The 24649-nt window shown below is 48.8% G+C and overlaps 2 protein-coding genes across 7 annotated transcripts in view; both read right to left on the bottom strand.

The window, feature by feature from the left end:
• The window catches only part of DTX2 (deltex E3 ubiquitin ligase 2), a 36479-nt gene extending 27493 nt beyond the window's left edge, over nt 1-8986 (bottom strand). For 3 of the 6 annotated variants that reach the window (XM_037506871.2, XM_037506868.2, XM_037506874.2), the window contains exons 1-2: nt 8856-8986; nt 7480-7642 (exon numbers count right to left, since the gene is read on the bottom strand). The gene's annotated coding sequence lies outside the window, so the exon portion shown is untranslated. Of the gene's footprint in view, nt 1-6024; nt 6290-7479; nt 7643-8855 lie in introns of all 6 variants that reach the window. The other 3 variants (XM_037506870.2, XM_037506869.2, XM_037506872.2) reach the window with 3 other exon arrangements.
• A 7607-nt stretch (nt 8987-16593) lies between these two features.
• Nucleotides 16594-23770, bottom strand: ZP3 (zona pellucida glycoprotein 3). The gene is made up of 8 exons (XM_037504510.1): nt 23455-23770; nt 20937-21055; nt 19302-19405; nt 19039-19216; nt 18563-18680; nt 17687-17778; nt 17482-17609; nt 16594-17087 (listed from the first exon to the last, which is right to left on the bottom strand). Exons 1-8 carry the CDS (start codon nt 23758-23760, stop codon nt 16870-16872), a joined length of 1263 nt encoding a protein of 420 aa, XP_037360407.1. The 5' UTR covers nt 23761-23770; the 3' UTR covers nt 16594-16869.
• Nucleotides 23771-24649: the final 879 nt, after the last annotated feature.

Below are 24649 nucleotides of genomic sequence, written 5' to 3'. Positions count from 1 at the left end.
TGAAAATTTGAATTGAAATAAACAAATATATAATTTAAAAAAAAATTTGCCTTAGGTCAGGCAGCCAGTCTGTGAAACCATCAAGTCTGTTTTTCCTACCTCATATAACCTAATTTTTTAAAGGCTTTAAAGAACAACTCTAAAATAAAATGTTCACTGGAGTGACGAAACCATGGGCTATTTTGCCTTCACCTTTCTGTATTGGTAAATGCTATACATTGGTCACAATGATGATCAGAATGGTAGGTTTCTTTTCTTTTTTTTTTTTTTTTTTTTAATATCAACAGCTTTGACCACAAAAAGAAAAAACACCCTTCTGCCTTCCTTTGCATTTTCTGGTCAGATTTAGTTGCAAAGTCCCGTACACAGCTACAGTGTTTGGCTTTTTTAAAACTGCCAGTTGAGAGGCACAGTGTGCCCTGTCATTCAACCAGAGGTGTTTTCACACAAAAGAAACAAGTTACATGTGTCCAAGAGTCTTTCTTCTCCCAGAGGATTTAGAAAAGCTCTACAACAAGATCTGAGCTGGCACAGGAATCTGAGTGAAAAGCCTCCTGCCTAATTATGAGCCTCTGGGTGGGTGAGCCATACAAATGGATCCCAGTAGAGCTGTAGCCTCTGGGAAGAAGCCACAGTGTTTTTAACAGGTGTTCAGACCGTCAACTTGCCAGCACGTGAGAAGCCCATCCCTCTAAAGCCCACCAAAATTGGGATGGGTCTTGGCCTTAACCTGAGTTAGCCCACAGCACTGCAGAGCTGCCCTTCCTCTGGCACTGGTGGCGATGAAGACCACCCATTAGGCCCCTCCCCTAGGCTCTGACACAGGCTTGATGGTTTCACTTAGTCTCCCACAAGCTCAGTGACCTTGGGATAGTTGCCTCCCAACTTTTCTGGGCCCACCTGCTGAGGTAGCTGTACAGGTTTTCTAGTATTCTGTGAACAGCAAAACCTTTCCAGATGTGATCCTATAATGCCCATCAATGTATAAAATGTGGTGCTCTTTTGAGCACCACAAAAACATGGGGTGCTCTTTTTTAAATAAAGGTAGTCTCCATTCCTATTTCTAGAGAGTTCGTGAGACTCTTGCCTAGCAAAAGAGTTCCAAGGAGCATGGATGGGAGATCAATGAGACCTCAAGTCCTATTTTCTAGTCTCTCTTTCGGGTGCTTTCCAAGAAGCATGGGCCAGAAACTCCACGCCCCACCAGCTGACATGGTAAGCATGACCTTCAAAGACTTCTTACAGTACAGCCAGCCACCCTGGCCACTGTCCAGAAGCCTTCCCCAAACCCTGGGAAAGTTGAATCCTGTGCACAAACACTTCAAAGAAATGCTCTACTTTACTAGAAAAAAAATTTAATATATATTAAAAACAACGGAATACCATTTTTTGACTACCAAAAGTAAAAAACAACTTAATCTCAACACCCAGTGCTGGCAAAGAGTACACTGCAACTTCATACTGCTGGGAAGGATGAATCTTTTCCAGATAAGTATTTGGTAATATGTATCAAGAGATTTGCAGAAAGTTCACTGCCTTTGTCCCAATAATTAAGATTCTAACTTAAGAAGATTGCAGGAAAACTTCAACAGAGATAGTCACCACAACACTATTTTAACTAAATGAGGAACATGGAGAAAACACAGTAAGATACCACAAATGCTAACAACGCTGCCTTTCAGTGGAAAAACTACAGAACTTTTGTTCAGCTTGCTTATATCTGTGAACTTTCCAGTTTCTAATGTGAGACAGTATTACTGTTGTTAGCAGGGAAAAAAATCTCTTTGAAATGCCCCACACTTTTAAAAGATCATATAAATAAAAAGCAAACCACCGCCACTTACCATTAATACTTTCAATGGCTGCTATTATCCCAGTGGTTTCACTCATAGGAGGCCTTGTCAAAGTACCCCAGCACTCCTCTGACAAGAGACACATTCCCTATCCTCAGGTTCCAAGAAAATATGTAAAACACACCAACTAGGAACTTAAACTATGAGCTCTGCAAGCCCAAGCACTTGTCCTGAAAAGAGAAGGTTCAAGCCAGTGCCACCCAGACTGCACTAGGTCCCTAAGAAATGGAAGGAACTAACATACTTGTCCCTTGCACACTGGGCTGCTGGAAGGGAAGTGACAACTTCTCTTCAGGCTGCTGCCCACCGAGTCTTCCAGGGGCTGGTCAGAGCATAACCGTCCAAGCAGTGCTCAGAAAACCACAAGGTGACAATGGTGCAGGCCTGAGTAACCCTTGCTTCCTTTGTGGGGAGTGTCCTCTGCCAGCACCAAGAACTTGCTGCTCATTATTCACCAGGAGCAACCTGACCACTTGCAGGTACACAGGGCAGACCAACCCTGAAGCCAAATTGGGGGTGAACAGAAAACAGTGGCAGGTGCAGTAGCAATTAATAGCAGCAATGGCTACCAAGAGCTCACGATGCTGCAGGCACTGTGCAGGCACCTTACAGGTGTTCTTGTTTAGTCTGCACAATTGTGAGAGGCAGGTGTTATCTCTATTTTATGAATGAGAAAAGTGAGGCAAAAGATGACAAGCAATGTGCTCAAGAATGCAGAGATATAAACTCAAATCTGTTTCCAGAGTCCAAAGACAAAAAGTCAAACTAATGCTGGACAAATCGGACAGCCAGAAGTGTTTTGACTGGCCTTCAGTTTTTAAGCTTTTTTAAAAACTAAGCTTCCATTTTAAAATTGGGTATTTGGGTCTCCCTGGTGGCACAAGGGGTTAAGCACAGCACTGTGAAGCTATCCGCAACCACTGCAGCATGAGTTTGATCCCCTGCTGGCCAGGGAGCTACCCACATGGCACAGCAGACCTCTCCTGTCTCGCCTGCTCTCTCCTCAGCAGTCTGCCTGTTCTGTTCCCCATTCTGTCTCTAGTGAATCCTCTCACTCCCCCTCATCGCACTTCTGGCCTGTATCCCAGTTCTTGTATGCATAAATAAATAAATCTTTAAAAAAAATAAAAAATAAAATAAAAAAATAACATTGGGATAGTCACCATTTTTTAAAAATCTGCATTTCCATAATATACACCTGAAGAGGTGTGATCCTGTATCGCTGAGTCATATACAGTGTTGTAAACCAATGCTACTTCAAAAAAAAAAATCCATATTTCCAGTTTCTCAAAAACCAGAAAAGTTGGCAACATTTTCAGATCTGACCTAGATTCATTATCCACCCAGCAACAACCGTGGGGGGCTGGCAGAGTTACCTTGACTCCCATGGTAGGGTGAGCACTTTCTTATAAAGGGCCAGAAAGTACATATTTTAAGCTTTGCAAAAGAGAGGCTGTCTATTTCAACTATGCAACACTCCTGCTTTAGCTAGAAAACAGCCACAAACAATGTATAACTAACCACAATGGATATGATTCAATGAAACTTTATTAAAAACAGGCAGTGGGCTAGATTTGGTCTTCAGGCCCTGGTTTGCCCACTGCTGCCCTACTGCCTTCCCAACACCTATTACTGTGCTCCCACTGTCCTAGAATGAGAAATACTTCTCTGAACCCAATTTCTCATCAAAAAGTGGGAGAGTGATTATGCCTCTAACTAGCTACCCCAACGCCATGCCCTGCACTCCTCAGACATACCATTCTCTGCCCAGTACCTGAGGTTGAATTATAACATCCAACAGCACAGCAGCTAGTATGCTCTCAGGGTCACCCCACCAAAATCCCAAAGCTTCCCAGAGTCACACCTGACATTGATACTATTCTCCCTATCAGGAAGTCAAGCCCTGGCTGCCCTCTTTTCCATCCCCACACTTCTCTGGAGCCATTTACTTGTTCCCAAATCTTCAAGAGGCCATGATTCATCTAAATCTTTCTTCAAATGCCTTTCCAGAGCCCCTCAAGCTCTCTGCTCCAGTTACCAGGAACTCAGTGGGTGCAGATGGGGGCAGAATTGGCCAAGCTGTTTCATGATCCTCACCACCCAGTGAATGTGTCCATCCCACCTATCCACTTGCTCATCTCTTAAGTCCCAGCTTAAGAAACTATGCCCTATGAATTTTTTTTAAGATTTTTTTTTTTAATTTATGCATACAAGAACTGGGGTGGAGGCCAGAGGTGCAGGGAGTGAGAGGATTCACCAGAGACAGAGTAGGGAGCAGAACAGGCGAATCTACTGAGATACACTGCTGAGGGGAGCAGTGGGCTAGATAGGCGAGGTCTGCTGCACCATGTGGGTCAGTTCCCTGGCCAGGGCTCGGGGATCAAACTCATGTTACAGTGGCTGTGACAGCTTGATAGTGCATAGACTTTAACCCCTGAGCCACTGGGGAGGCCCTACCCTATGAAATTTTTCCTACACCCACTTCTGGTATGTAGTTGGAGAAGCAGTAACTCTGAACAATCAGTGTCCATGTGATACTGAGTGCAATTATCAACCTGTTACTTTCACTATGCAAAGATCCTTCAAGGCAAGGATTACGGTCAGATTTTATTTAAACAAGAGATAAAACACTGACTTGAATGAAAAACACATTTCACTATGTTAAGATTAAGAAAGATTGTTCAACAAAGAGGTCTTAAAGTAGAAAGATAGGGCTCCCTGGTGGTGTAAGGGGTTACATCTCAGCACTATGAAGCTATTGGCAGCCACTGCAGCATGAGTTTGATCCCTGGCCAGGAAACTGACCCACATGGTGCAGCAGACCTCTCTGGTCTAGCCCGCTGCTCCCCTCAGCAGTGCATTTCAGTAGATCTGCCTGTTCTGCTCCCCACTCTGTCTCTGGTGAATCCTCTCACCTCCCGCACCTCTGGCCTGTACCCCCATTCTTATATGAATAAAAAAAAGGTAGAAAGATAAAACTACAATCTGGGAGAATACATTATACATTCACAACATGTACAATATGCAAAAAGACAAACAATGTGCCCCGGGATACACATGTATAATAAAACCAAAGTCTGTTTACAGAGCCCAAACATTAGAGGACTTTCTTGATAAAATCGAAAACATTAAAGAACTCTCTACAAATCAACTAAATAGAAAAAGAGCACCAAGAACCTCACAGAAATTTAACAAAAGACGTGAACAAATATTTCATAGGAAACACAAATGCCAATAAACTTAGGAAGAGATTTTCAACATTGGGGCTCAGGAGCATAGAAATCAAGATCCCAAAGATCTCATTTCACACCTAGTAGACTGGCAGAAATAAAAAAGTCTGTCGCAAGTGTTGACAAGAATGTGGAGCAAGTGGAAGTTCTATGCACTCTGCTAGAGGAGTACAAAGTGGCAAAAAAAACACTTCAGAAACTAGTTTGCTAATGTCTGTGGAAGTTGAACACTTATTTACCTGTGAAGCCAGCAAAATACCAAAAATACCATCCCCAAGTTCATACCTAAGAAACTCTACACATGTACCACAGAAAGAAAGGTCTGGAAATGTTCAGAGTAGTATCTTCACAAAAGCAAAATCCTGGCAACAATAAGTGCCCATCAATGGAAGATCAGACACACACAGTGGTATGTTCACACCATGGAATGTTATTCAGTCATCAAATAAACCAGTTGACATGTAATAATATGGCTAATTCTTAGTAATGTAACAATTTCCTTAGAAACATACAGGCAGAGGAAAACTACATAAAAACAAAAGCAACAGGACAGTGGTTATCTCAGAATGGGAAGGGGAAAGGAAGGTGAAAGGATGAGATGTATCCTTTTGTTTCAAGGCATTAGCTTTGGTTTTCATGGCTGGAACTTAGGCGCTTACTACATTCATTAAAAATAACTTAGAAAATACAAAAAAGCAGGTCAGATATGAACAAGTATGTGTATTAATCTAGCTCTCTGTTCAGTTGGGGCAAAAATTAAAACGAGCACACAACAGGTGTTTCATTCATCTTTGTAACCAAAGTGCCAAGCACAAGTGCTCAGCACACAATTTCTATAGGCATGTGTGAAATGAATGAGGGATTTTTCCCTCTAGCCCATAGTCTCAGTCCTGTTGGAACCAACTCCTAGATACCTGCCATATGTGAGAAGTCAAACTCACCTTCTTTCCTAATTTTCCCTTTCCTCCTGGATACACTGGCTCCTGGGATTCTTGCTCTTCCTCAACATTTGCCCTAACAGCTGCCAGGGTTTGCGCTCCTCCCTCCTCAGCCCCACTGCCAGCATCTCAATGGGACCTTTATGCCTCTCATCTTGGTATGTAATCTCTTAACTGGCTTCTCCAGCTCTTGTCACTCCTGGTTCACCTCAGAGATCAGTCTGGGCTTTCTGAAGTATAGCTCTATCCCATCTCTTCTACAGCTCCCCTGGATATGCAAAATAAAAATAAGTTCAAATTCCTCCCACTGACAATTGAAGTTCATCACAACCTGCTCCCTGTCTCTCCCTATCAGCAGTATTTGCCAGTGCACTTCCCTTCAATGACCTGCTACCTCCATATCCATCCAGTTTCCCCACTTCCAAGCCTCAGCTCTGACCACCCACTCTCACCTTACCCATACCTGCAAGACCCAATTTAAATCTCCATGAAGCTCTGATGTGCCCCATTGAAAGAAAACTTAAAGTCCACAGCATTCTGTCCGTCCTTTACAGTTCCTTATGTCCATTTTATCCTTTCACTGAGAATGTGGGCAGAATCTCATGTCTATCTCCCCTATTAGAACCTGGTGTGGTGTATTCTACACTTTCCAGCTAGTGTACTAATTTAAAATGGCCCTAAGGGAATTCTGCTAAAATCCTGCTGTTCCTCAAGCCTTGGCATTGTCCACAAAACCCTCCACACACAGTCTTCTGCCTACCTTGTCAGCCTCCTCTATCTCACCCCACACATTAATAGCTCCAGCCATGTTGAGATACTTACAGTGGTCCAGACACAGCATGAAGCTTCACAACTTTGCATATGCTGACTCCTTTACCAGCTACTCCCTGTACTTTCTACTTCTCCTCCTTCACAACTCATCTATCACTTTCTGCAAGTCTTCCTGACCGTCTACCCTATACCTTCTGGGAGGAGTTGGAGGGAGGGGCTCAGCCCTATGATTCCCCACTCCTCAACACATATCACACTGACAACACCTTGCCACTGTCTATGCTTTGTCTATTCCACTAAAGAATGGGCTCCCAGAAGACAGAATTCTTGCTGTGTATCATGGTACCCCCACACTGAGCATGAGGTTTGATAGGAAGGAGGCACCCAATAAAGGTTCATACAATAAAAGAAGTAAAAAGTGCACTTCAAATGCAGAAATCATGACTTGTGTCCTTCATCCCACAAATCAAGTGGGAACCATGTGGAAAGCATACTCAAAGACTAATTAAACAAAAGAAGCTGTTGGCAAGAGGCCACTTGAATTTGAGACAGTTGGCAATCAACAATTAACTCCCAAGGCTCATTTTCATCCAGGAGACCTCAATTCCACCCTCCCCAGTCCCCACCTTTTCTACTACAAGCTAGATTGTGAAGACCTCAATGTAAAGTCCCTACAGCAGCGCTCACCTCTTCTCTGGAGAGTTGGCACAAACTGTCCCTTCTTGATGGAGACACCAGATCCTTAGGAGGAATGACTTGTTTGAGTTCCCATCTTGATAGAAAATGCAAACAACATAAACTGGGCAAATCTGAAAGGCTTGCTGACTCAGCAACACAAATTCCAAGGCACCTTTGCCAACAAGGAAGAAGATGATCAGGTTTTAAATTGAGAAAACAGCAGTTAGTGAAAATGAATGCACAGATGTTGGGGTTGTGTGCTGTGGCTGGGGACTGGAAACCACCAGATTTATTTTCCAACAGCCTGGGCAGAGCATAAGGTACAGTAGTCTCCCTCGGCCCACTCAATAATCAAGGGGATGATTAGAAAAAAACTTGAGCCCTTTCACAGAAAGGCCTAAAAGGACTTCAGAAGCAGGCTGCAGTGTAGGTATCTAGAAAATCAACTCACCAGAGAGGGTAACAGTCTAGCCAAGGTCACACAGCAAATGAATAAGAGGCCTAATTACCTGATGATTTAAGTAAAGCCTGACTTTGGCTACCAGAAAGTCCCTCTTCTAGAACTCTAGAGGAGCTAGAATGGCACGCAGAAATAAACAGTTTGAGTTTCTTAATGGCCCAATGTCTGTACACACCCTATTTCCACGAGGTTGGCTCTTAGGGAAGTCGAACTAGGGTGGAGGGCAGTGGCTCGCTGAGAAAGACAGGATGAACAGATAGCTACAGAAAAAGGAAGTCTTCTCAACGTTATTCAGCACACATCATGTACCCCCCCAAATGTGACCCAAGGCCCCAGGAAACAGGAGCTTCCTGGAAGGCGGACCCTACTTCAGAAGTGGGGAAGCGGAGTTAACAGGCAAACTCCTCCAAAGTACAGCCCTAAGCTCCAATGAGCCCCTCACCTGGAGACAGATCCAGCTGAACCCACACCCTAACTGGGTAGCCCGGTGGCAATATCACCACCGCCTCCTTCAGGTCCTGTGGGAAGGGGCACACGCTTTCCGACCGGCCCAAACTGCCAGGGTCTGTGCCCCTCCCCCAGTTAGACTAGGGCTCGCACCCTCGCACCCAGCGCTCAGTTCTGGAAGTTCCCAGCGCCTCCCAGTCTCCCCCAACTCTAGCCTTGGGACCTACAGTCCGGACGCTAGTGTTCCCAATCCCCCCCCCCAACACACACACACACACACACACACACACACACACAAGCACCGCACACACACCCCCCTCACACTTCACCCCGGGACTCCTCTCCGGCCCGGCCCTGCCCTCCCTCACTCCCACGCCCGCCCCCTTCCGGTCCCAGCTCGGCTGCCCCCTCGGTGGCCCCCCGCGCCGTCGGGACCCAAGTCCTAGCGAAGAGCAGGTGGTGTGCCCACCCCTCTCACCGAGGCTGAGGAGAGCGAGGGGGCAGCCTGAGGCACCGCCAAGCTCGGGCTGCAGCTCCGGCTCGGCCTAGGCACAGCTTCGGCTGTGGCTCCGACTCTGAGGAGGAGGCAGCTAGAGTGAAACTCGGCGTCGCAGCTTCCGAACGCTCCGCTGCGCGTGCCCAGGACGCGGGGCCTTGTGGGAAATGTAGTTCGGACCGAGCGGGAGGGTGAGGTGGGGCAGCAGGGGGCGGGACCGAGCACCTGTTCAGGTATAGCTCGTCTTCCTTGGCCTGTTCCGTCATTAACTTACTCTTTCATTAATTTACTCAGTCACTTGAAGTGTTTTTACCTATAAACACATGGTGCCAGTCCATGTGCTGGAAAGTAGTGCTGAATTTGCCTCCTGGGAGAGCTTGTATCTAGTTGATGAGACACACTTAAACTCACAGTGTAGGGTGATAGATGTGATAAAGAAGTAGAAGCACAGAGGGTTGTGTCTGGTTTTGAAGAGGTTAGGAAGTGATACCTGCGTGATACCTAGTTGGAGTACAGGGAAGTCTTTGAAAAGGAAAAGAGATGTGAAAATGCCTGACATATTCAGGAAGCAGTGAAATGTTCCCTGTGGCCAGGGTAAGGAGTACATCGAAGGGGTGAGAGCGTTGAAAATGGATTTGGGCGTGGCAGGAGATGCTTATGAGGAGAAAGTTGGGTAAGCTATGTTGGACTTTAAATGCCATGCAAGGAATTTAGGCAACTGGAGCCAATGAAGGACTTAAGTAGAGTAACAATGGGACCAGCATTGCACTTTAAAGATTTACCTCATGTGGTGTGTGGAGTATCAATCAAAGGGGAAAAGAATTGAATAGAGTTCAATGGCTATTGCTATAGTCCAGATCAAAGGTGATGAACCAGGCTAAAGACTAATCTTTGGGGATCAAAGATCTCCTATACACAGTTAAGCAAAGCTATGCCCAGAAAAATGCTCAGATCTGAGAGTCCATACTCATGTACTATACACATGCATAACTTTCCATGTGGCTACAGGGGCCTGAGAGTCCTCTGATCTTCGAGTCTGGTTAAGTTTCCTTAAACAATCTAATGCTGCTTATACTTTATCAGGGATTTGAGGATGTTTCAGAAACTTATGGGGGTGAAAGAAGAGAATCACCCCACCATTTACTTCAAACATTTCATTTCATAGAAGAAAGCCAGGAGGGAGGGAGTAACCCGCCCTGAGTTAGTGAAGGAGGATAGTGAATACCTGTTCTCAGCCAGGCTCTGGTACCCTAAGTCAAGACTCTTACAACTGGGGAGCTGACTTAGAAAATATGGGTTTTGAGTCTGGGGAGGCCCCAAAGTCAGATTCTCCCAGTTAAACCCAGAACCAGAAAAATGGAGGGTAACATTCTACCTGTGACTTGTACAAGACACCTGCAGGGTTGCTGATCAGGATGGGAACATTTCCCCTCCCCTCTCAGGCTCAATTTTCTCAGCCATCACCAAGTATAAACTTTCTGAAGCAGCTAGGATGTGCCATGCACCTGACATACCTCACATGGTGCCTTTTGAGGTCAGGGCTATTTATACTCCAATTTTAAAGATGAGGACCCTAAGGCACAGAACATAGGCAATATTGGCTAAGGCCACACAGGTAAAAACTGGCAGAGCTGATCTTAAACCCAGGTAGTGGCTAACTTTGAACTTGAGCACCCCACATAACTGGCCTCATGGGGAGAAGTTACAGATAAAATGGATGAAACATTAGAAAAATCTTTCAACATTCAAAAGATACTTTCTCAAGTGCTTCCTTTCTCCTCAGTGAAACTCTGGAATGATAGGTATTGTTCAACATATACACACACATACTCACTCCTGCACACACCCCTACACCTGGAGACTCAAACAGAACAGCAGTGGAGGCTGGCTGGAAATGTTCTGGAAGCTAGGCTGTGGAGAGGGGGGTGCCTCTAAACCCAGAGAACTGGAGAAGCTGAAGCTCTGATGAAGACTTGCTGGGGCCAGCAGGGTTGGGGACCACTGTGGAGTAAGGGGGAAAGTCAGAGTAGAGAAGCTCAACAGGGACAGGAAGCAGGGCCTGGCCTAGAAGACCAGGCACGCAGATGTGCCCTCCATGAGGTAGAAAATGCTAGAAAGGGGCTTCAGCAACATGGTGAGTATGAGATGAGGAAAGAATAGCCCAGATATCTGGGCTAGAGATAGGAGTTTTGGGGTCACAGGCAATAAAATCACTTGGGAACACCACAGAAGATGCCATAAGTCCAGCGTCCAGAAACTTGGACTTTTGAAAAACAGATAAGACATGGAAGTCGAGGAGGAGGAGGAAGGAGGGAGCAGGGGGCTGGAAGGCTGGACTCAGGGACATGGGGTTAAGTACAATGGCAAGTAAGTGTCCCATGATGGAGGTGCTTAGTGGTGACACTCTTCAGAGGCTTCCCCTGAGAGAGCAGCCTCAACCGGAACCCAGGACCCCTGCCTCCCCATTCTCGGCCCCCTCACTTTTTCAGTCCTTTAACTGACTTCAACAAAGTTCTCTAACTTTCAATGAGCTACGGAGAGGCTATTTCATGTTGGCTATTTCATGAAAAGCTAGGGGCTGGGGCAGATGTCTATGGTTATGAAATTAGGAATGGTGTCCAGGAGTAGACAACCCTTCCAAGAACAACCTATGTGTTCCATACATTGGGGACAGGGAGTAAGGAGGAGCAGTAGCGGGCAAACCCACCTATGTGGAATGATGCCACTTATATAAGGTTGCCCAGGGCACTGGGTGCCCCGGAAGGACACTAGCCATCAAAGAGACTCCACGGGTGGGATAGCAGGTGATTTCACCTTCTTTGTACTTTTCCCTTGTCATTGAATGTGTCCCATTGAATAGCTTCCATTTTTATAGCCTGAAAAGAATGACTATTTTTATTTAGGAAAAATAGAGTTCTGGTCGTGAAAAGAGGGAAAATAGGGCAGCAGCAAAAGGGAAATGTGGGGGCAAGGACTTCATTTTTAGACGTAGAGTGTGAGTGTGCTGGGCTCTGAGGCTGCAGCAGGATGCCCCTGGGGGACCTGCAAATGAGGCAAACAGGATTGGCCACTTCTAAACTGCTCTCAGGAAAGGACCAGAAACAACCCAACTCTCCACCCTGCAGAATGGGACTGATTAAATAACCCTGAAACACTGGGTATAAAGAATGAGGAAGCCTCATAGGTGCTGATGGAGGTGGAGGCCGAGATCTATTGTTTAGTAAAAAAAGGAACTTCCAGAGCAGAGGGCAGAGCTGAACCTGCATTTGTTTTGTGTTGAAAAAATGCACCCATGGGCCTCAAGGCACCGAGTTTCAGGGAGGAAATCTGAGCAGGCCCAAGAAGGAAGGGGATCAACTGAGGGTTTTTTTTTTTAATTTATTATGTACTCATGCTTTTGTTTTCTATTAGAAAAATGTGCGCATGCCCCCACCCCACGTATAGACAATAGGGCAGGTTAGCTTTGCATCTCACAAAGGCACACAGGCCAGGGGGGAGTGGGAACTGAAACAGCCTAAATTGTCTGCCCACAAGGGAAGCTTTTTAAAAAAAATTTTTTTTTATTTATTTTTGCATATCTGGAGTTAGTGCCACCCATCTGTCCACCACTTTTAATAGTTCCTAAGCACCTGAGAATGAATAATACAGCCCAAGACTGTGGCTTGTTAACTGAAATAAAACCTCAAGTATAGTTAGGCAAAGAGTTTATAAGGGCCTCCCTGGTGGCGCAGCGGTTGAGTGCTGGGTTGCGAAGCTGCCCGCAGCCTCTGCAGCGCCGGTTCAATCCCAGGCTGCTCCCCCGGCCACCGGAGGAGGGTCCCACATGGCACGCAGACCTCTCCTGCTGCCCGCTGCTCCCCTCAGCAGTGTACTTCGGTCCTTCTGCCTGCTCTGCTCCCCGCTCTGGCTCTGGTGATTCTCTCACCCTCCCGCGCTTCTGACTGTACCCAGTGCTTGTATAAATAAATTAAAATAAATCTAAAAAATAAAATAAAAAATAAATAAAAACTCTTAAAAAAAAAAAGTTTATAAGATAATCAATGTGAGGGTTTGTGCCCGGGAAGCAATCCAAACTGATCTTACTCCACGAGGGCTGTTCTGAATAAGCATAAATTTGAATATAGTTTATATAACTAGGAATAGTGAGTCATTGACATTAAGAATGTAATTATTCTTGATCAGTGGGGCTCTGGTTCTAAATTGTCCTTATCTAGGCATATGCTGAGGAGCAGGCCCAGCAGTCTACAGAAAAAGACTGGGTGTTTTGGTGGTGGGGGAGGGGTGGTGACCTATATCCTAGGAGGTGTGAACCTACTCCCCTAAATCATGTACAGTGTTGTACACCAGTGTTATGTCAATTAAGTTTTTTTTAAAAAATATGCTGACGCTAGAGGAATAATTCAACGTCATCTGAATAATGCCTTGCAAGATGCAAAGGCTAGATTCCCATAGTTCAATCCTTATCTGAAGACTGACACCTTTAGACAGATTTCTGTATACAAGATGGAGCCTGTGAGATGGCTTGTTGTTTGTCAACCAGACCATGGCTGGGGTCCCCAGAAGTGTTTACATATGTTCACAGGGAGGGGAGTGGTCAAAGTAATTTAGATTTTTTTAAAAAGTCCTGCAACTGCACTCCGGAGTCAGGGCTTACTGTCTTGGAAGATTCCAATCCTGGAACCAGCCCCCTGCTTGCCTGGGAGCAGGAAAAGATCAACCAAACCCGAGAAAAGGCATCATACCAGGCCCGGGTCACCGCTAAGGGGCAGGAGCGCTTTCTCCTGTTTTGCTTGCAAAAGCAGAATTTTGTTGCTTAGTGCCCTAGCTAATTGGCCTCCACCTGACACTCTGGAGAAATTGTCTGCTGAGAAGCCACAGCTGCCTCACTCATTATTTCTGATTAATAGACAGCACCTGGCATTTCCGGGTCATATAGTTGTTCAGTACCCAGGTGTGACCCACACAACCAACAAAAAATGATATGCTTTGCAGCCCTGAGGATGCTGTCCTCCCTAAAAGCATTGTCTTACTTAAGTCCTGCCCCCTTGGAATGTGTTTTGAACTGGCTTCACCTCCTTGCTACTTCCCTTGCTGCAAGTCTGAGTTAACTACTTGCAGTTAATTCATCAGAGAAATTTGTCTTAACACTAGTCACAGTTAACCTGTACATCCCCCACCCCCACACACTGTTATTGTTCTCATTGTAAATGAATACTCCTGCAGCCTGGTTTGGGATCCAGAGTTGCTCAAAAGCAAGGGATTCCTTGTGTGTTGACTGACAAGTCAGCCTTCCTAGTCTAAGGGCTGGAAATGCGGTCCCTGGGGGCGCCTACCCTCCCCTGCAAACTTGCCTGTTTCTTGGAGCTGCTTAGAATCTCTTGCATAAAATAGCTGATAAATCTAACACTTGTCAGGAAACATTGTGAAAGACTTTTAAGTAGGCAAAAAGATAAGTGCATGCTCTCAAGCGCTGGTCCAGATTATTTGATTCCATAAGCTTTTCCTAGCCTTACTAAGGAATTCTACAATCCTATAAATTGTAGAAAACTGATAGTAATGTAATATAAATAACTCTTGTCCATAGAGATGCAATTGATTTCTGCTCCATGGAAGCAGTCGTTTTTGTATCAGCAAATTCATTTCTGCATTCCTGATTACCTTTGTAGAAATTTAATCTTTGCATTCTCCTTTTAACCAGCGCTTTTCCATCTTAGCTTTCCTTGAGTTGAAACAAGATCTTTGACATCTTGTATTTAGATCATCATGGTTTACTTGTCAAAATTGTCCTTTTAACGTAACTCATCTACCTTTCCCCCTGGCTACCAGGAAGCACAAAATTTTAAAACTTACGAAGTGTTGATTCACCAAGAGTTTCAAGGACAGAATAGAAAACTGCTCCGGACACTAGGGAGGGAGACCACAGCAAGCAGTGGAAGTTGAGACAGCCCTTAGCCGCCTGCCCTTCCTCTTCCTCTCCCACTCAAGCTCCACCTCAAATCAAGGCCAGGCCCTTTGACATTACTGCTGGAGGCTGTCTTTCCTGCCCTCCCCAGGGGGCCAGGTTATACTGAGCAGAGGCCCATCTGAAACTCAGACTGACATTCAGGGTCACATCCTTGTCACACTTCCTCCCCACATCAGACACAGCCACTTCCTCTTTCTGCTGAGGACAGCAGAAGTTGAATGAAAGATGAGTTCCCAGGATATTGCAACATCCAAGAACATAAGGGCAAGTGACAGATGGGTATTGGTAGCAGGGACAGTACTCCAGGGTGTCCTGGGAGTACCTGAGTTAACAGGGCAGCTCCAACTGAACGCATGCAGGATCCTAAGTACCACATGAGCCTGCACAATGACCCTGAAGGCAAGGACATGCCCTTTGAAATGGGGTGGTGGAAGCAGGTCTCGTCCCGTGTGGAGTGGATGGGGTGTGAGACAGTGCTGCTGCATGAACCAGGACCCCACCAAGTGCTGTCTCAACTCGCCCTCCCGATTGCATCCTCACATTTCCTCTTACATATGAGGTGATCTGCCAGGTCAGAGGGTAAAGGAGCCTGGCTGGCTTTCCCCTGCCTCATGACCGACCGTGCTTGCAGCTGTTCAGGTCATCTTGCTGGCAGGAAGGTCCACTCTTGTGTGGCAGTCAGTACTTGCACGTCACTATGCCCTATGCCTCTCTGCCCACCCCCCTTTCAGTTCCCCAGAGTACAGGTTGACCCCATTCTCTCCTTCACGGCACCCACCTCTCCCATGTTGCAGGCTGTTCTTTGAGGACTTCTTCCAGGAAGCTTTCTCCTCCTAGTCTTTTACTTCTTTTCACAGCTCACCATAATTTGCTTGAGAAGCACGATTCTTTCTTGATGCAAATCTCCTGCCCAGTGCACCTTAACACACACCTGATTTTAAATCCAATTGTTAACCTAGGCTGGGGCCCAGGTGACACCAGCTGTATTCGAAGACCACCCTTGAAAAAGTGAGGACCTAGATCAAGGGCCTCTCCATACTTCAGACCCAGAATCACAAAGCCTTGCTCTGAATGTATTTTAAACACCTGCCTCCATGTCCCCACCAACACGTGTGAGCCCCTTCCCTCAGCCAGACTCCATGAAGCCATTTCAGATGCAACATTAAAATGCCTTTTGGTTCTGATCAATTTATGCCTAATAACTCTGCTTGTAAGTTACCAGCCCCATTTTGCCCATGAGGACCCTCGGGATCACAAAAGGGAAATAGAGAAGTTGGGATTTTACAGAGAAGGGAAAGTTCATTAGGACAGGAGTCAAGTTGCAGGTGAGATGGAACCAGCTGAGGGCCAGCCTGCTGTGAGGGGCTTCACATCTCTCAGATGAAACATGGCCACCTCCCCCGGGCCTCATTCCCCTGGTTACCCCCAGGAACTGTGGCCAGGGTGGATGGAAAAGGCAACCGATGTGGGAAAAATGTGAAGTAGGGGAGCTAAGAGGCTGCTCCCCTCAGTGAGGATAATCCCAAAGCCAATCCCAGCTCTCCAGACAAGCACCTCAGAACCAGTCACCTAACCACAGTAAGCTCACTGCCACCTCCTCCCCGTCCACTACAGCAGCCTCAGGCCCAAGGTGATCATTGCCCAGACCCCAGCCACCTCTGGCCCCTAGTCGACTGCTTCCAGCAAAGGACTCAGTTCCTTTCCTCCCTGTTTCCAGAATCGGATCCCTGGGACCAGACGCACAAGACTCTTTGCTAGCCTGACAGGGCCCACCTTACATTCAGCCTCAACAGCTTTTATCTTCCTTGAAGGGCACAGTGTCCTAGTCCCCAGAGGACCAGCCTGGCAGGACGGACATGCTGCCCACAGTGGTGTCTGGCCTCTCCACCGAGTAGACAGTCTCACACCAAGAGGTGTGGCCACACTCAAATTGTGTGATTCGAACGCATGGCCCCTTTTGACAGTCTGCCCCTTCCCAGGTCACCCCACCTGTAGTCACTGTAGTAACCACCCCGAGATCACTTTCTTCTTTTATTGGGAAGCACACACAGAACATGCCACAGGATGGGAAGCAGCTTGATGTCTCCGGGCAAAACCCAAGGCAAGGGTAGCCAGGGTCAAGGCTGCCACCGTGACCAGGCCAAAGCCTAGTACCGCAGCGGTATGGGAAGTCGACTCCTCCACACCATGGTCCTCAGCTTTTCCCAGGAAAATCAGGGGCCCCACAGTGACATCTGCTTCTTCTGACACTGAAAGGCAACAAGATATAAGGAGTCAGCAAGATAAAAGTTGTCCCTAACTGGGAAGCAGGCCAGGCGCTTTGCTCTGCCTTAGAGGCTGAACGAGGCGGCTTTGTCCTAACAGCTGCTTTCTTCTCCCTATGTCCCCAATTATGTGTCAGTAGAACCTCAGATGACAGAGTAGCCATGACACTTGCTGGAAGAATCTTGGTGCTAAATTGGAGGTGCTAAATTGGAGGGGCTTTAAGATTTCTATGTGAGAAAAACCCAAAAGTACATTCCTCTAGGGGCAAGCAGCCTTAAATGGGGGATAAGGGAGAGGAATGTCTTTCTGAAGTAATGGGGGGGAGGGGTAGGGGTGAGCAGTGGAGGTGCAATAACCTGGTGGCTGCCCAAGACCTACCGTGCCTGCGGTTGCGGGTCTCACGCCACTGTTTCGCTGAGCTTGCCAGACTGGGGTGGCTTGAAAAGCCACAGTCCCCTGTGTCACAGCAGTGACAGATCTCAGGGGTGCCCTCTACTGGGTACCAACTGCAGGGAAAGACAAAGGCTTAGAGGGACAATTTGCACTGGGGGAAAGGGTGGGCTATCAAACCTGGTCTCCTCACCTCTCTGAGGATTTGCTGAAGGAACAGGCTTTGTTTAGTTGGTCCGGGACTTGGTCAATCGGCGTGACCTTCAGGTGGCAGGTGATGTATATCTGGAATTAAAAACAATTACAAAAGCTAGTTCTAGCCCGTGGCAGTGACTTTAGAAAGCCAGTTCTAATATGACCCTTGCATAAGATGAAGGGGCAGGAAAACTCGATTTTGGCAATGGGGCAATAGTGGTCCAAAGGTTAACTCACCCAAAACTTCCGAGCAAGCAGCAGCAAATCAGAACCTGGATTGGAACCCACTATCTTTATCCCCTCAGCCCTTCTCAGACTTAGCCTATCACTTAGTATGTTTGACCCGAGGCCCATCATATCAGAACCTCAGACAAGAAAAGGATCAAGCCCCAAAAGGCCAATATCCCCTCCTGCCATCAGGGGTAGGGGAGACTTTACAAAGTTGACCCTGGTCTTCTGGCAGAGGGCATCTGCAGGTCAGAGCTCTCCTTCCAGCTAGGATGCCACCTCCCCGCCAAATCTGCATGAAGTTCTACCACCTTCCAGCTGAAGCCCTCTGCAGAGCCACAAATCTTGATCACCATCTAGTGGCCAAGTGCACCAGCAGGGAAACCATTCTGGAAACTTAAATAGGCCCAGATGCACTGCTGGCCACCTATCTTCTATCTGCCCCACCAGAGGAGGACTTCGGGGTCCTTCTGTGTCCTTCCTATTCCAGGAAAGGAAACTGCTGTCGACCTTAGCCTCAGAAGAATGAACTAGGAAGAAGCTAACTGGGGCCTAAGATCCCACGGTACTAGTGAGTGACAGGGAAGGTAGCCCCATCAGCCTGACAGAGGTCAGTCTTATTTCAGGCTTTTAAAAAAGCTATTACCGTGTTTCTGGAGTCATTAGCAAAGTAGAACATGTCCACTGTGAACTGCAGAGTCGCTGGCCCAGGCCTGGGGGCTTTGAAAGCCGAAGAAGCATCAGAGAGACCATCCACAAGACAACTTTAGAGAGAATGAATAAAGAGTGACATTAAAGGGCCTCCCAAGTGGCGCAGTGGTTGAGCGCTGGGCTGCGAAGCTGCCCACAGCCTCTGCAGCGCCAGTTCGATCCCCAGCTGCCGGGCAAGTGTCCCACATGGTGAGCAGACCTCTCCTGCTGCGCATGCTGCTCCCCTCAGCAGTGTACTTCGTCAGTCTGCCTGCTCTGCTCTGGCTCTGGTGAATTATCTCACCCTCCCATGCTTCTAACTGTACCCAGTGCTTGAATAAATAAATCTTTTAAAAAAATGGAATTAAAGGCAGAGGAAACTACTGGAGATGATGCTATGAGGGTTCCCTAGAAAGGCAGCCCAGCCCTCACCCATGGGAGTCCACAATGGTGTGAGAAGGAGCACTGTTCTGATCTGGCGTGGGCGTAGCCATGCAGTGGTCCACAAACAATCGCAGTGGCACGTGGCTGCCGGTGCGGACGTAGGCCTGGAGGTGGGCTGTATCTCCTAGCTGGAAGGTAGGGGACTTCCTCTCTGTCTTCCAGTCCTCTGAAAGACAGTCGGTTGAGAAGCCATGGCCCTGACAACTCCCGCCCACCCCTGCCCCCCACCCCTGACAACCCTCCTTGCTTACCTTCCATCAGGTACAGAAAGAAGGTCAGCTTCTCCACTGAGGTTATGGTGGTGCTAAAGGGCACCCAGGTGGGCAGGATGGCATGGCTGCTCACATTGCCCTGCCTGGAAGAACAGCAGCTGCTCACACCTGTCCTGGCCCATCTGGCCCTGCATTATTGGGGAAGGTCTCACTTCTACCTTATTGCCAAGCCTGCAGCCGTGGTCCAGCAAGGCATCTAGTTCAAGACAACTGAACCGACACCTGAAATCTGAGCCTGCCCCTCAACCCTCCAGAACTCCATCCCTGTGAGTGGGCCCTCCCTAGCAGCCACAATGCCATGAAGGCCCCAAGTCTGGTTTCTAGGCCACAACTGCTCCTCAGCAAGGTTAATCCTAGAGGTTTAGGGTCTGAGACCCACCCCTGCTCAGCGCCCCTCGAGATCCTTGAGAGGAGTGTTCATTGAAGGGAAGGAAGTCCTTCAGTATAAACACAGACTGGCCTCTGGCTCTTGAGAGGCCACTGTGCAGCCTGTATTGGGACTAGAAATTTTGGAACCATCGGCTCTCTAGGCATTGGCCCCACTGATGCCACCAGTCCTCATGGAAGAAAGGTTACTTCAGGGGCTGCATCTTCTCAGAAGCCTCAGATGTCAGGAGGTAGGTGAGAGCAGTGAGCCTAGGGCAGGCCACCCCACATTCTGAGAGACTGAGGAGTCAGCTCCTGCCCCTTCCAACGCAGAGCTCCAGCAGTTCTCCTAGCTCCCTCAAGAGGGCCCTGCTCTACTCAGACCTCACTCCTTCCCACCTCCCTCCTGGTCTCACCAGTTTCCACCTGTCTGTACCAGCTTCCCGATGACCTTCTGTTGCTGTCTTCAACCATTTTGCGTGGTCTTCAGGGAGGGGTACCCACCAGGTGTGAACCTGAATACCTTCACCGTCCCCTCCCCTTATTGACTAGCCCCCAGTTTTGCTCTCCCCGTCCAGCCTCCCTCTCCTCCATGGGGCTTCAACCCTTATTAGTGATCCATCCCCTTCCTTTAGGATGTGCACCTGGCCCAGCCCAGACTGTCTCAGCCCCACCCACTGCCCAGACCCAGGGTCTTGTTGGGAACTCCCCACCCCCACTGTCCCCAGGCACAGAGCTCATCACTGGTGCCCTCACTGATATCAGCACCTCCCACAACCCTCCTCTAAGGCCTGTGCACTGTGCATTCAGCCCAGCAGAGGGCCCACATCTTCCTTATAGGTCATGGTGACCCTCTCCCCACATCTCAACACTCATGGTCAAAGGCATAATATTAGGCTGGGCACTGGAGGGGTTTCCTCATCCCGTGCATCCGGGGAGAAGTGGTAGGAGAGGAACAGGTGGTGATGGCCCAGGTCAGAGGCCGCAACCCACCCCTGCACTGAATTCCAAGGGGACCTGGGCTGTCCCATCCCACCCTCTCAGGTGGGGGGGGGGATGGGTGGGGTGGGCGGGGGACTGTGTCCCTGCTGCACTTCAGAAACTCAGACAGGCTCAGTCCCCCACTGCTCTGGGGCCTGAGAATAGCGACTACAGCCTGAGAACAGGGGCTATAAGCCTTCTCTCAGCCATGCTGCCAGGAGGCTGCTGGGACCTCTGCGCCAGGGGCACGCCCTGTCCTGTGCTGACCTGGGGTAGTGGCACTCGATGGGGACCGTCACATGGTTAGTCCTCAAGATGGACAGGTTTCCCCAAGGGTGGGGGTCGTGAAGCAGGAAGGTTTTGTACACCAGCATATCATGAGTCAACTGCAAGAGAAGGGGAGGGTTAGCTCTCCTGGAGTCACCTGCCCAGGTGGGCCTGACCCACACAAGGGTGCAGAGAGGCCAGCCCAACAAATGCCTAGAACACAGGCCCTGAATGCAAAACCTGCGCCTGGAGAGGGGAGTCACCTGGGAATCTTAAAGACACCCAGCTTCTACTTTGATTCTGACTTAGCATGGGGTAAGGGCCTGAGGACCTTTGGACACTCCCCAGGTGATTCTCGTTCTCAGAGTTGGGAGTTACTAATTCTCTTAAATCACCCCTTCAGCTCTGGCCTCCCTCTCCTCAGGGAAACAAGGGCCAGAAGTCTTAAAGGGGAACCTGGGAACCACACTTAAGACCAGAGTTCTGTTGGAGGGCTCCGGGGCCTGTCCTGTCCACCCAGCCAAGCTACCGAGTCCAGGCCAGCCAGATGGGTTTGTAAGAGGGTGGTTCCCAGGAAAGGGGGGGGGGGTTCCAGTTTCCCTGCCCTTCCCCAAGGAAGGGTGGAGCTGAGCAGGGAGAAGTTGGAGAGAGACTAGGAGGAAGCAGGATGGAGAGCCAGAAGGAGACCTGGAGGAGGCACATGGAGCAGACATATGAAGAAGCTGCACTTGCTTCTTGGTCCTGGACTGGGTGAAGCAGATGTGGATGAGAGAACTTGGGAGGTTCACAATGGCAGCTTTTATCTTGATTTTGCTCCTCTGTCCCAGATGCGCTGGGCGCCTTCTGCCCCTTTCCTATGGGTTCCCACCAAGAGGTGCCTTAGACTTGTGCCAGGTTTTGGGGCCTCAGTGGCCCTGCTTTGGGGCAACCCAGTTTGGCTGGACACTTACCCACTTCTGGTGTTTGATTTGTAAACTATATTCTTCCCTTTGTTGCACACTAATTGTATTAAAGCTTGTATGCACTAGAGTATGTTTTGCCTTGATGTGGCAGATGGCAGAAACCTATTGAGAGCAGGCAGGTTTGGGGGCTCTGGGGTGCCCCTCTCCCTGCCCTGTAACAAGTTCAGGCAAGGTGGGGGTCCTGAGAGAGGGGAGAATCTGTTACAGGGTAGGGAGAGGGACACCCCAGGCCCCACAAACCTGCCTGCTCTAAATAGTTTCTGCTATCCACCGCATCAACACGAAACATATGAGACTTTAGTGAAAAAGAACTTTAACACAATTAGGAAACAATACAGGAAAGGCAAAAAATATAGTTTCTAAATCAAGCACCCAAAGTTACCTGTCCTCTCGTGGATAAAAGTCCACCCAAGCAGGATTGGCCCAGAACAAGGCCCCAAAGCCTATTACAAGTCTAAAGCATCTTTCAGTGGGGACCCACAGAAAAGGATCAGAAACAACCAGACAAGTCTGGAAGGAAATGAGCAAAATCAAAATCGATTGTCACCGCCCCACGGGTCTCTCACCCACATCTGTGTCACCCAGTCCATGACCAAAAGGCAAGCGCAGTTTCTTCATGTGTCTCCCGGCTCCATGTTCCTCCTGCAGGTCTCCTTCTGGCTCTCCATGCTGCTTCCTTCCTCAGTCTCCTCTGCAGCTTCTCCTCCCTGCTCAGCTCCACCCTCCTTTTGGGTGGGGCAGGAAACCTAGAACCTCCCCCTTTCCTGGGGATCACCCTGTTACAGATAGGTTCTTTTGGGGGTGATTGGAAGTCAGTCCAGAGATGTGGGCCTCTTAGGATCTGTGCCCAGCCCAGCCTTGCTGGAAAGTCCCTCCCTGTAGCTGAGTATCTCTCCACCACCCCCAACCCTGTGCACTCAACTCTTCCTGTGCTGCCTCCCACATGAAGCTCCTCCTACTGCACTGGAACTCGCTCCAGGGCCCCAGTTTAAGATCTTTATGATCTTTCACTTGTTGATCAAGATGCTCCCTTGGTCCCCTTCCCCCAAATGCTATTTTTTAGTTCTTTTCAAGTCATTAACAGAGAGGGAGACCAAAATTCTCTTCCCCACAGGTTTCTAGAGACACCCCACCCCCATCCCCTGCAAGAGCTGGCCTAACCGCAGGGTTTTCCTATCACACACCCTCCGAGGAGCTTCATCTCCTGGATTCCTTCTAGGAGCTCATGCTGCCTTAAGAGTCAGAGTGGGAGTATCAGGTCTGACCCAAAGTGGATTGCACCTCTGGACTCTACCCTAACTCCCTGATTTCAGCGACCAGAAGTAGGCATTCATACTCCTACCCCTCCTCCATGCCACTAAAGCCACCAAAGCCCAGCTTCAGGCTTCACCTGCTCTACACACACACACACACACAGACACACACACGTGAAAGATCTGCTCCAGTCCCACCTACCGCCCACTGGCTTTGCATCCACACTCCCCAACCCAGGTGCCTCCCCTGCCCCACCCCCACCCCCAAGCCAAGTCAGGGCCTCTGCGGAGCCAAAGCCTCACCTGTAAGTGATTGCCACACTCATGCAGCCCGACTTCAAACCTGACCACATCATCGGTGTCCATGGAGGCCAGGGGCTCACAGTTATCAGGGCCCAGGGTGAGGTCTGCAGGCCTGATGAGCTTCCCTGTACCGAAAAGGTCTCTGCTGACCGTGACCACCAGCTGGGCCTCCAGACACTCCACCAACACTGGCTGTTCAGAGAGCAAGGAGTGGCGGGTGGAATCCTTCCAGAAGGGCTGAGGGGAGCACAGCCCCAGGCCTCTCCAGAGCAAAAAGCAGACGAAGAGCCAGTAGCTCAGCCCCATGGCGCCTACACACCCCCTCCCTCCCGGGAACTGCTAGGCAGTGGCCACCCACCATCTTATACCCTGGATGAAGGCCAGCCACACCTGGGCTGCCAACCGACTCCCTTCCCGAGCCAATCCCATTGGCCAGCCCTTACTCCGCAAGGTGGCCCACAAACCAGCAGCCTTGGCTTCACCTGGGCTTGTTGGAAATGCAGGCTCTCAGCCCCACCCCAGAACCCATGGTTCACTAGCTCCCCAACTGCTTTGTATTAATGTCAGTGAAGCAGGGGCAACCTGGTCTGTAGGTCATCATTCCTCATCACTTTCCCACCCCCCCTCACATGTCTACCCTTTTTGGGCCTGCCCTCAAGCTCTCAGCAAAGGAGCCAGAGCCAGAGCCAAGAGCTGTCCCAAGTTGCTGGCAAGACCGGGAGAAAGGCTTTGGTTGAAGGGTGGGAGAGTTTGACCAGAGATGTCATAGAGCTCGTTTCAAGTGGGAAAACTGGGGGAGGTACCACCAAGAGAGCAGGGAGTTTTATACTGCAGTCAACTTTATGGGAGGCAGGAGTGGAGGTCAGTTGAGGCAGTAGCAGCTGGGTGAACAGGGGGCTAGGAAGAGTGGGTTTCAGAAAAATCCCCAGGAGCTCAGAGTTGCTGAACCTCAGGGAGTGGGAGGGTGCGCAAGGCAGGACAAATGAAGGTGCCTGGTCTGGGATGTTGGACTGTGCAGGTGAGGAAGGCCCCAGAAAGGTGCTGAAGCTTGTAATGATCTGACAGCTCTGGCTGGGGATGGGCAAGATTGGAGACAAGAGCCAGGACTCCTGCAAAGTTCTAGTGGCCTATTCTATGCCAAGCCTGAGTGAAACTCCTTTAGGAAGGGAGAAAGATTTCAAAAACTGAATCCTAG

Source organism: Talpa occidentalis, unplaced genomic scaffold (assembly GCF_014898055.3).
Source record: "Talpa occidentalis isolate TD23 unplaced genomic scaffold, MPIMG_talOcc4v2.1 talOcc4.12, whole genome shotgun sequence".
NCBI classification, from domain to species: Eukaryota; Metazoa; Chordata; class Mammalia; order Eulipotyphla; family Talpidae; genus Talpa; species Talpa occidentalis.
This window is presented reverse-complemented; position numbering and strand designations above follow the sequence as displayed.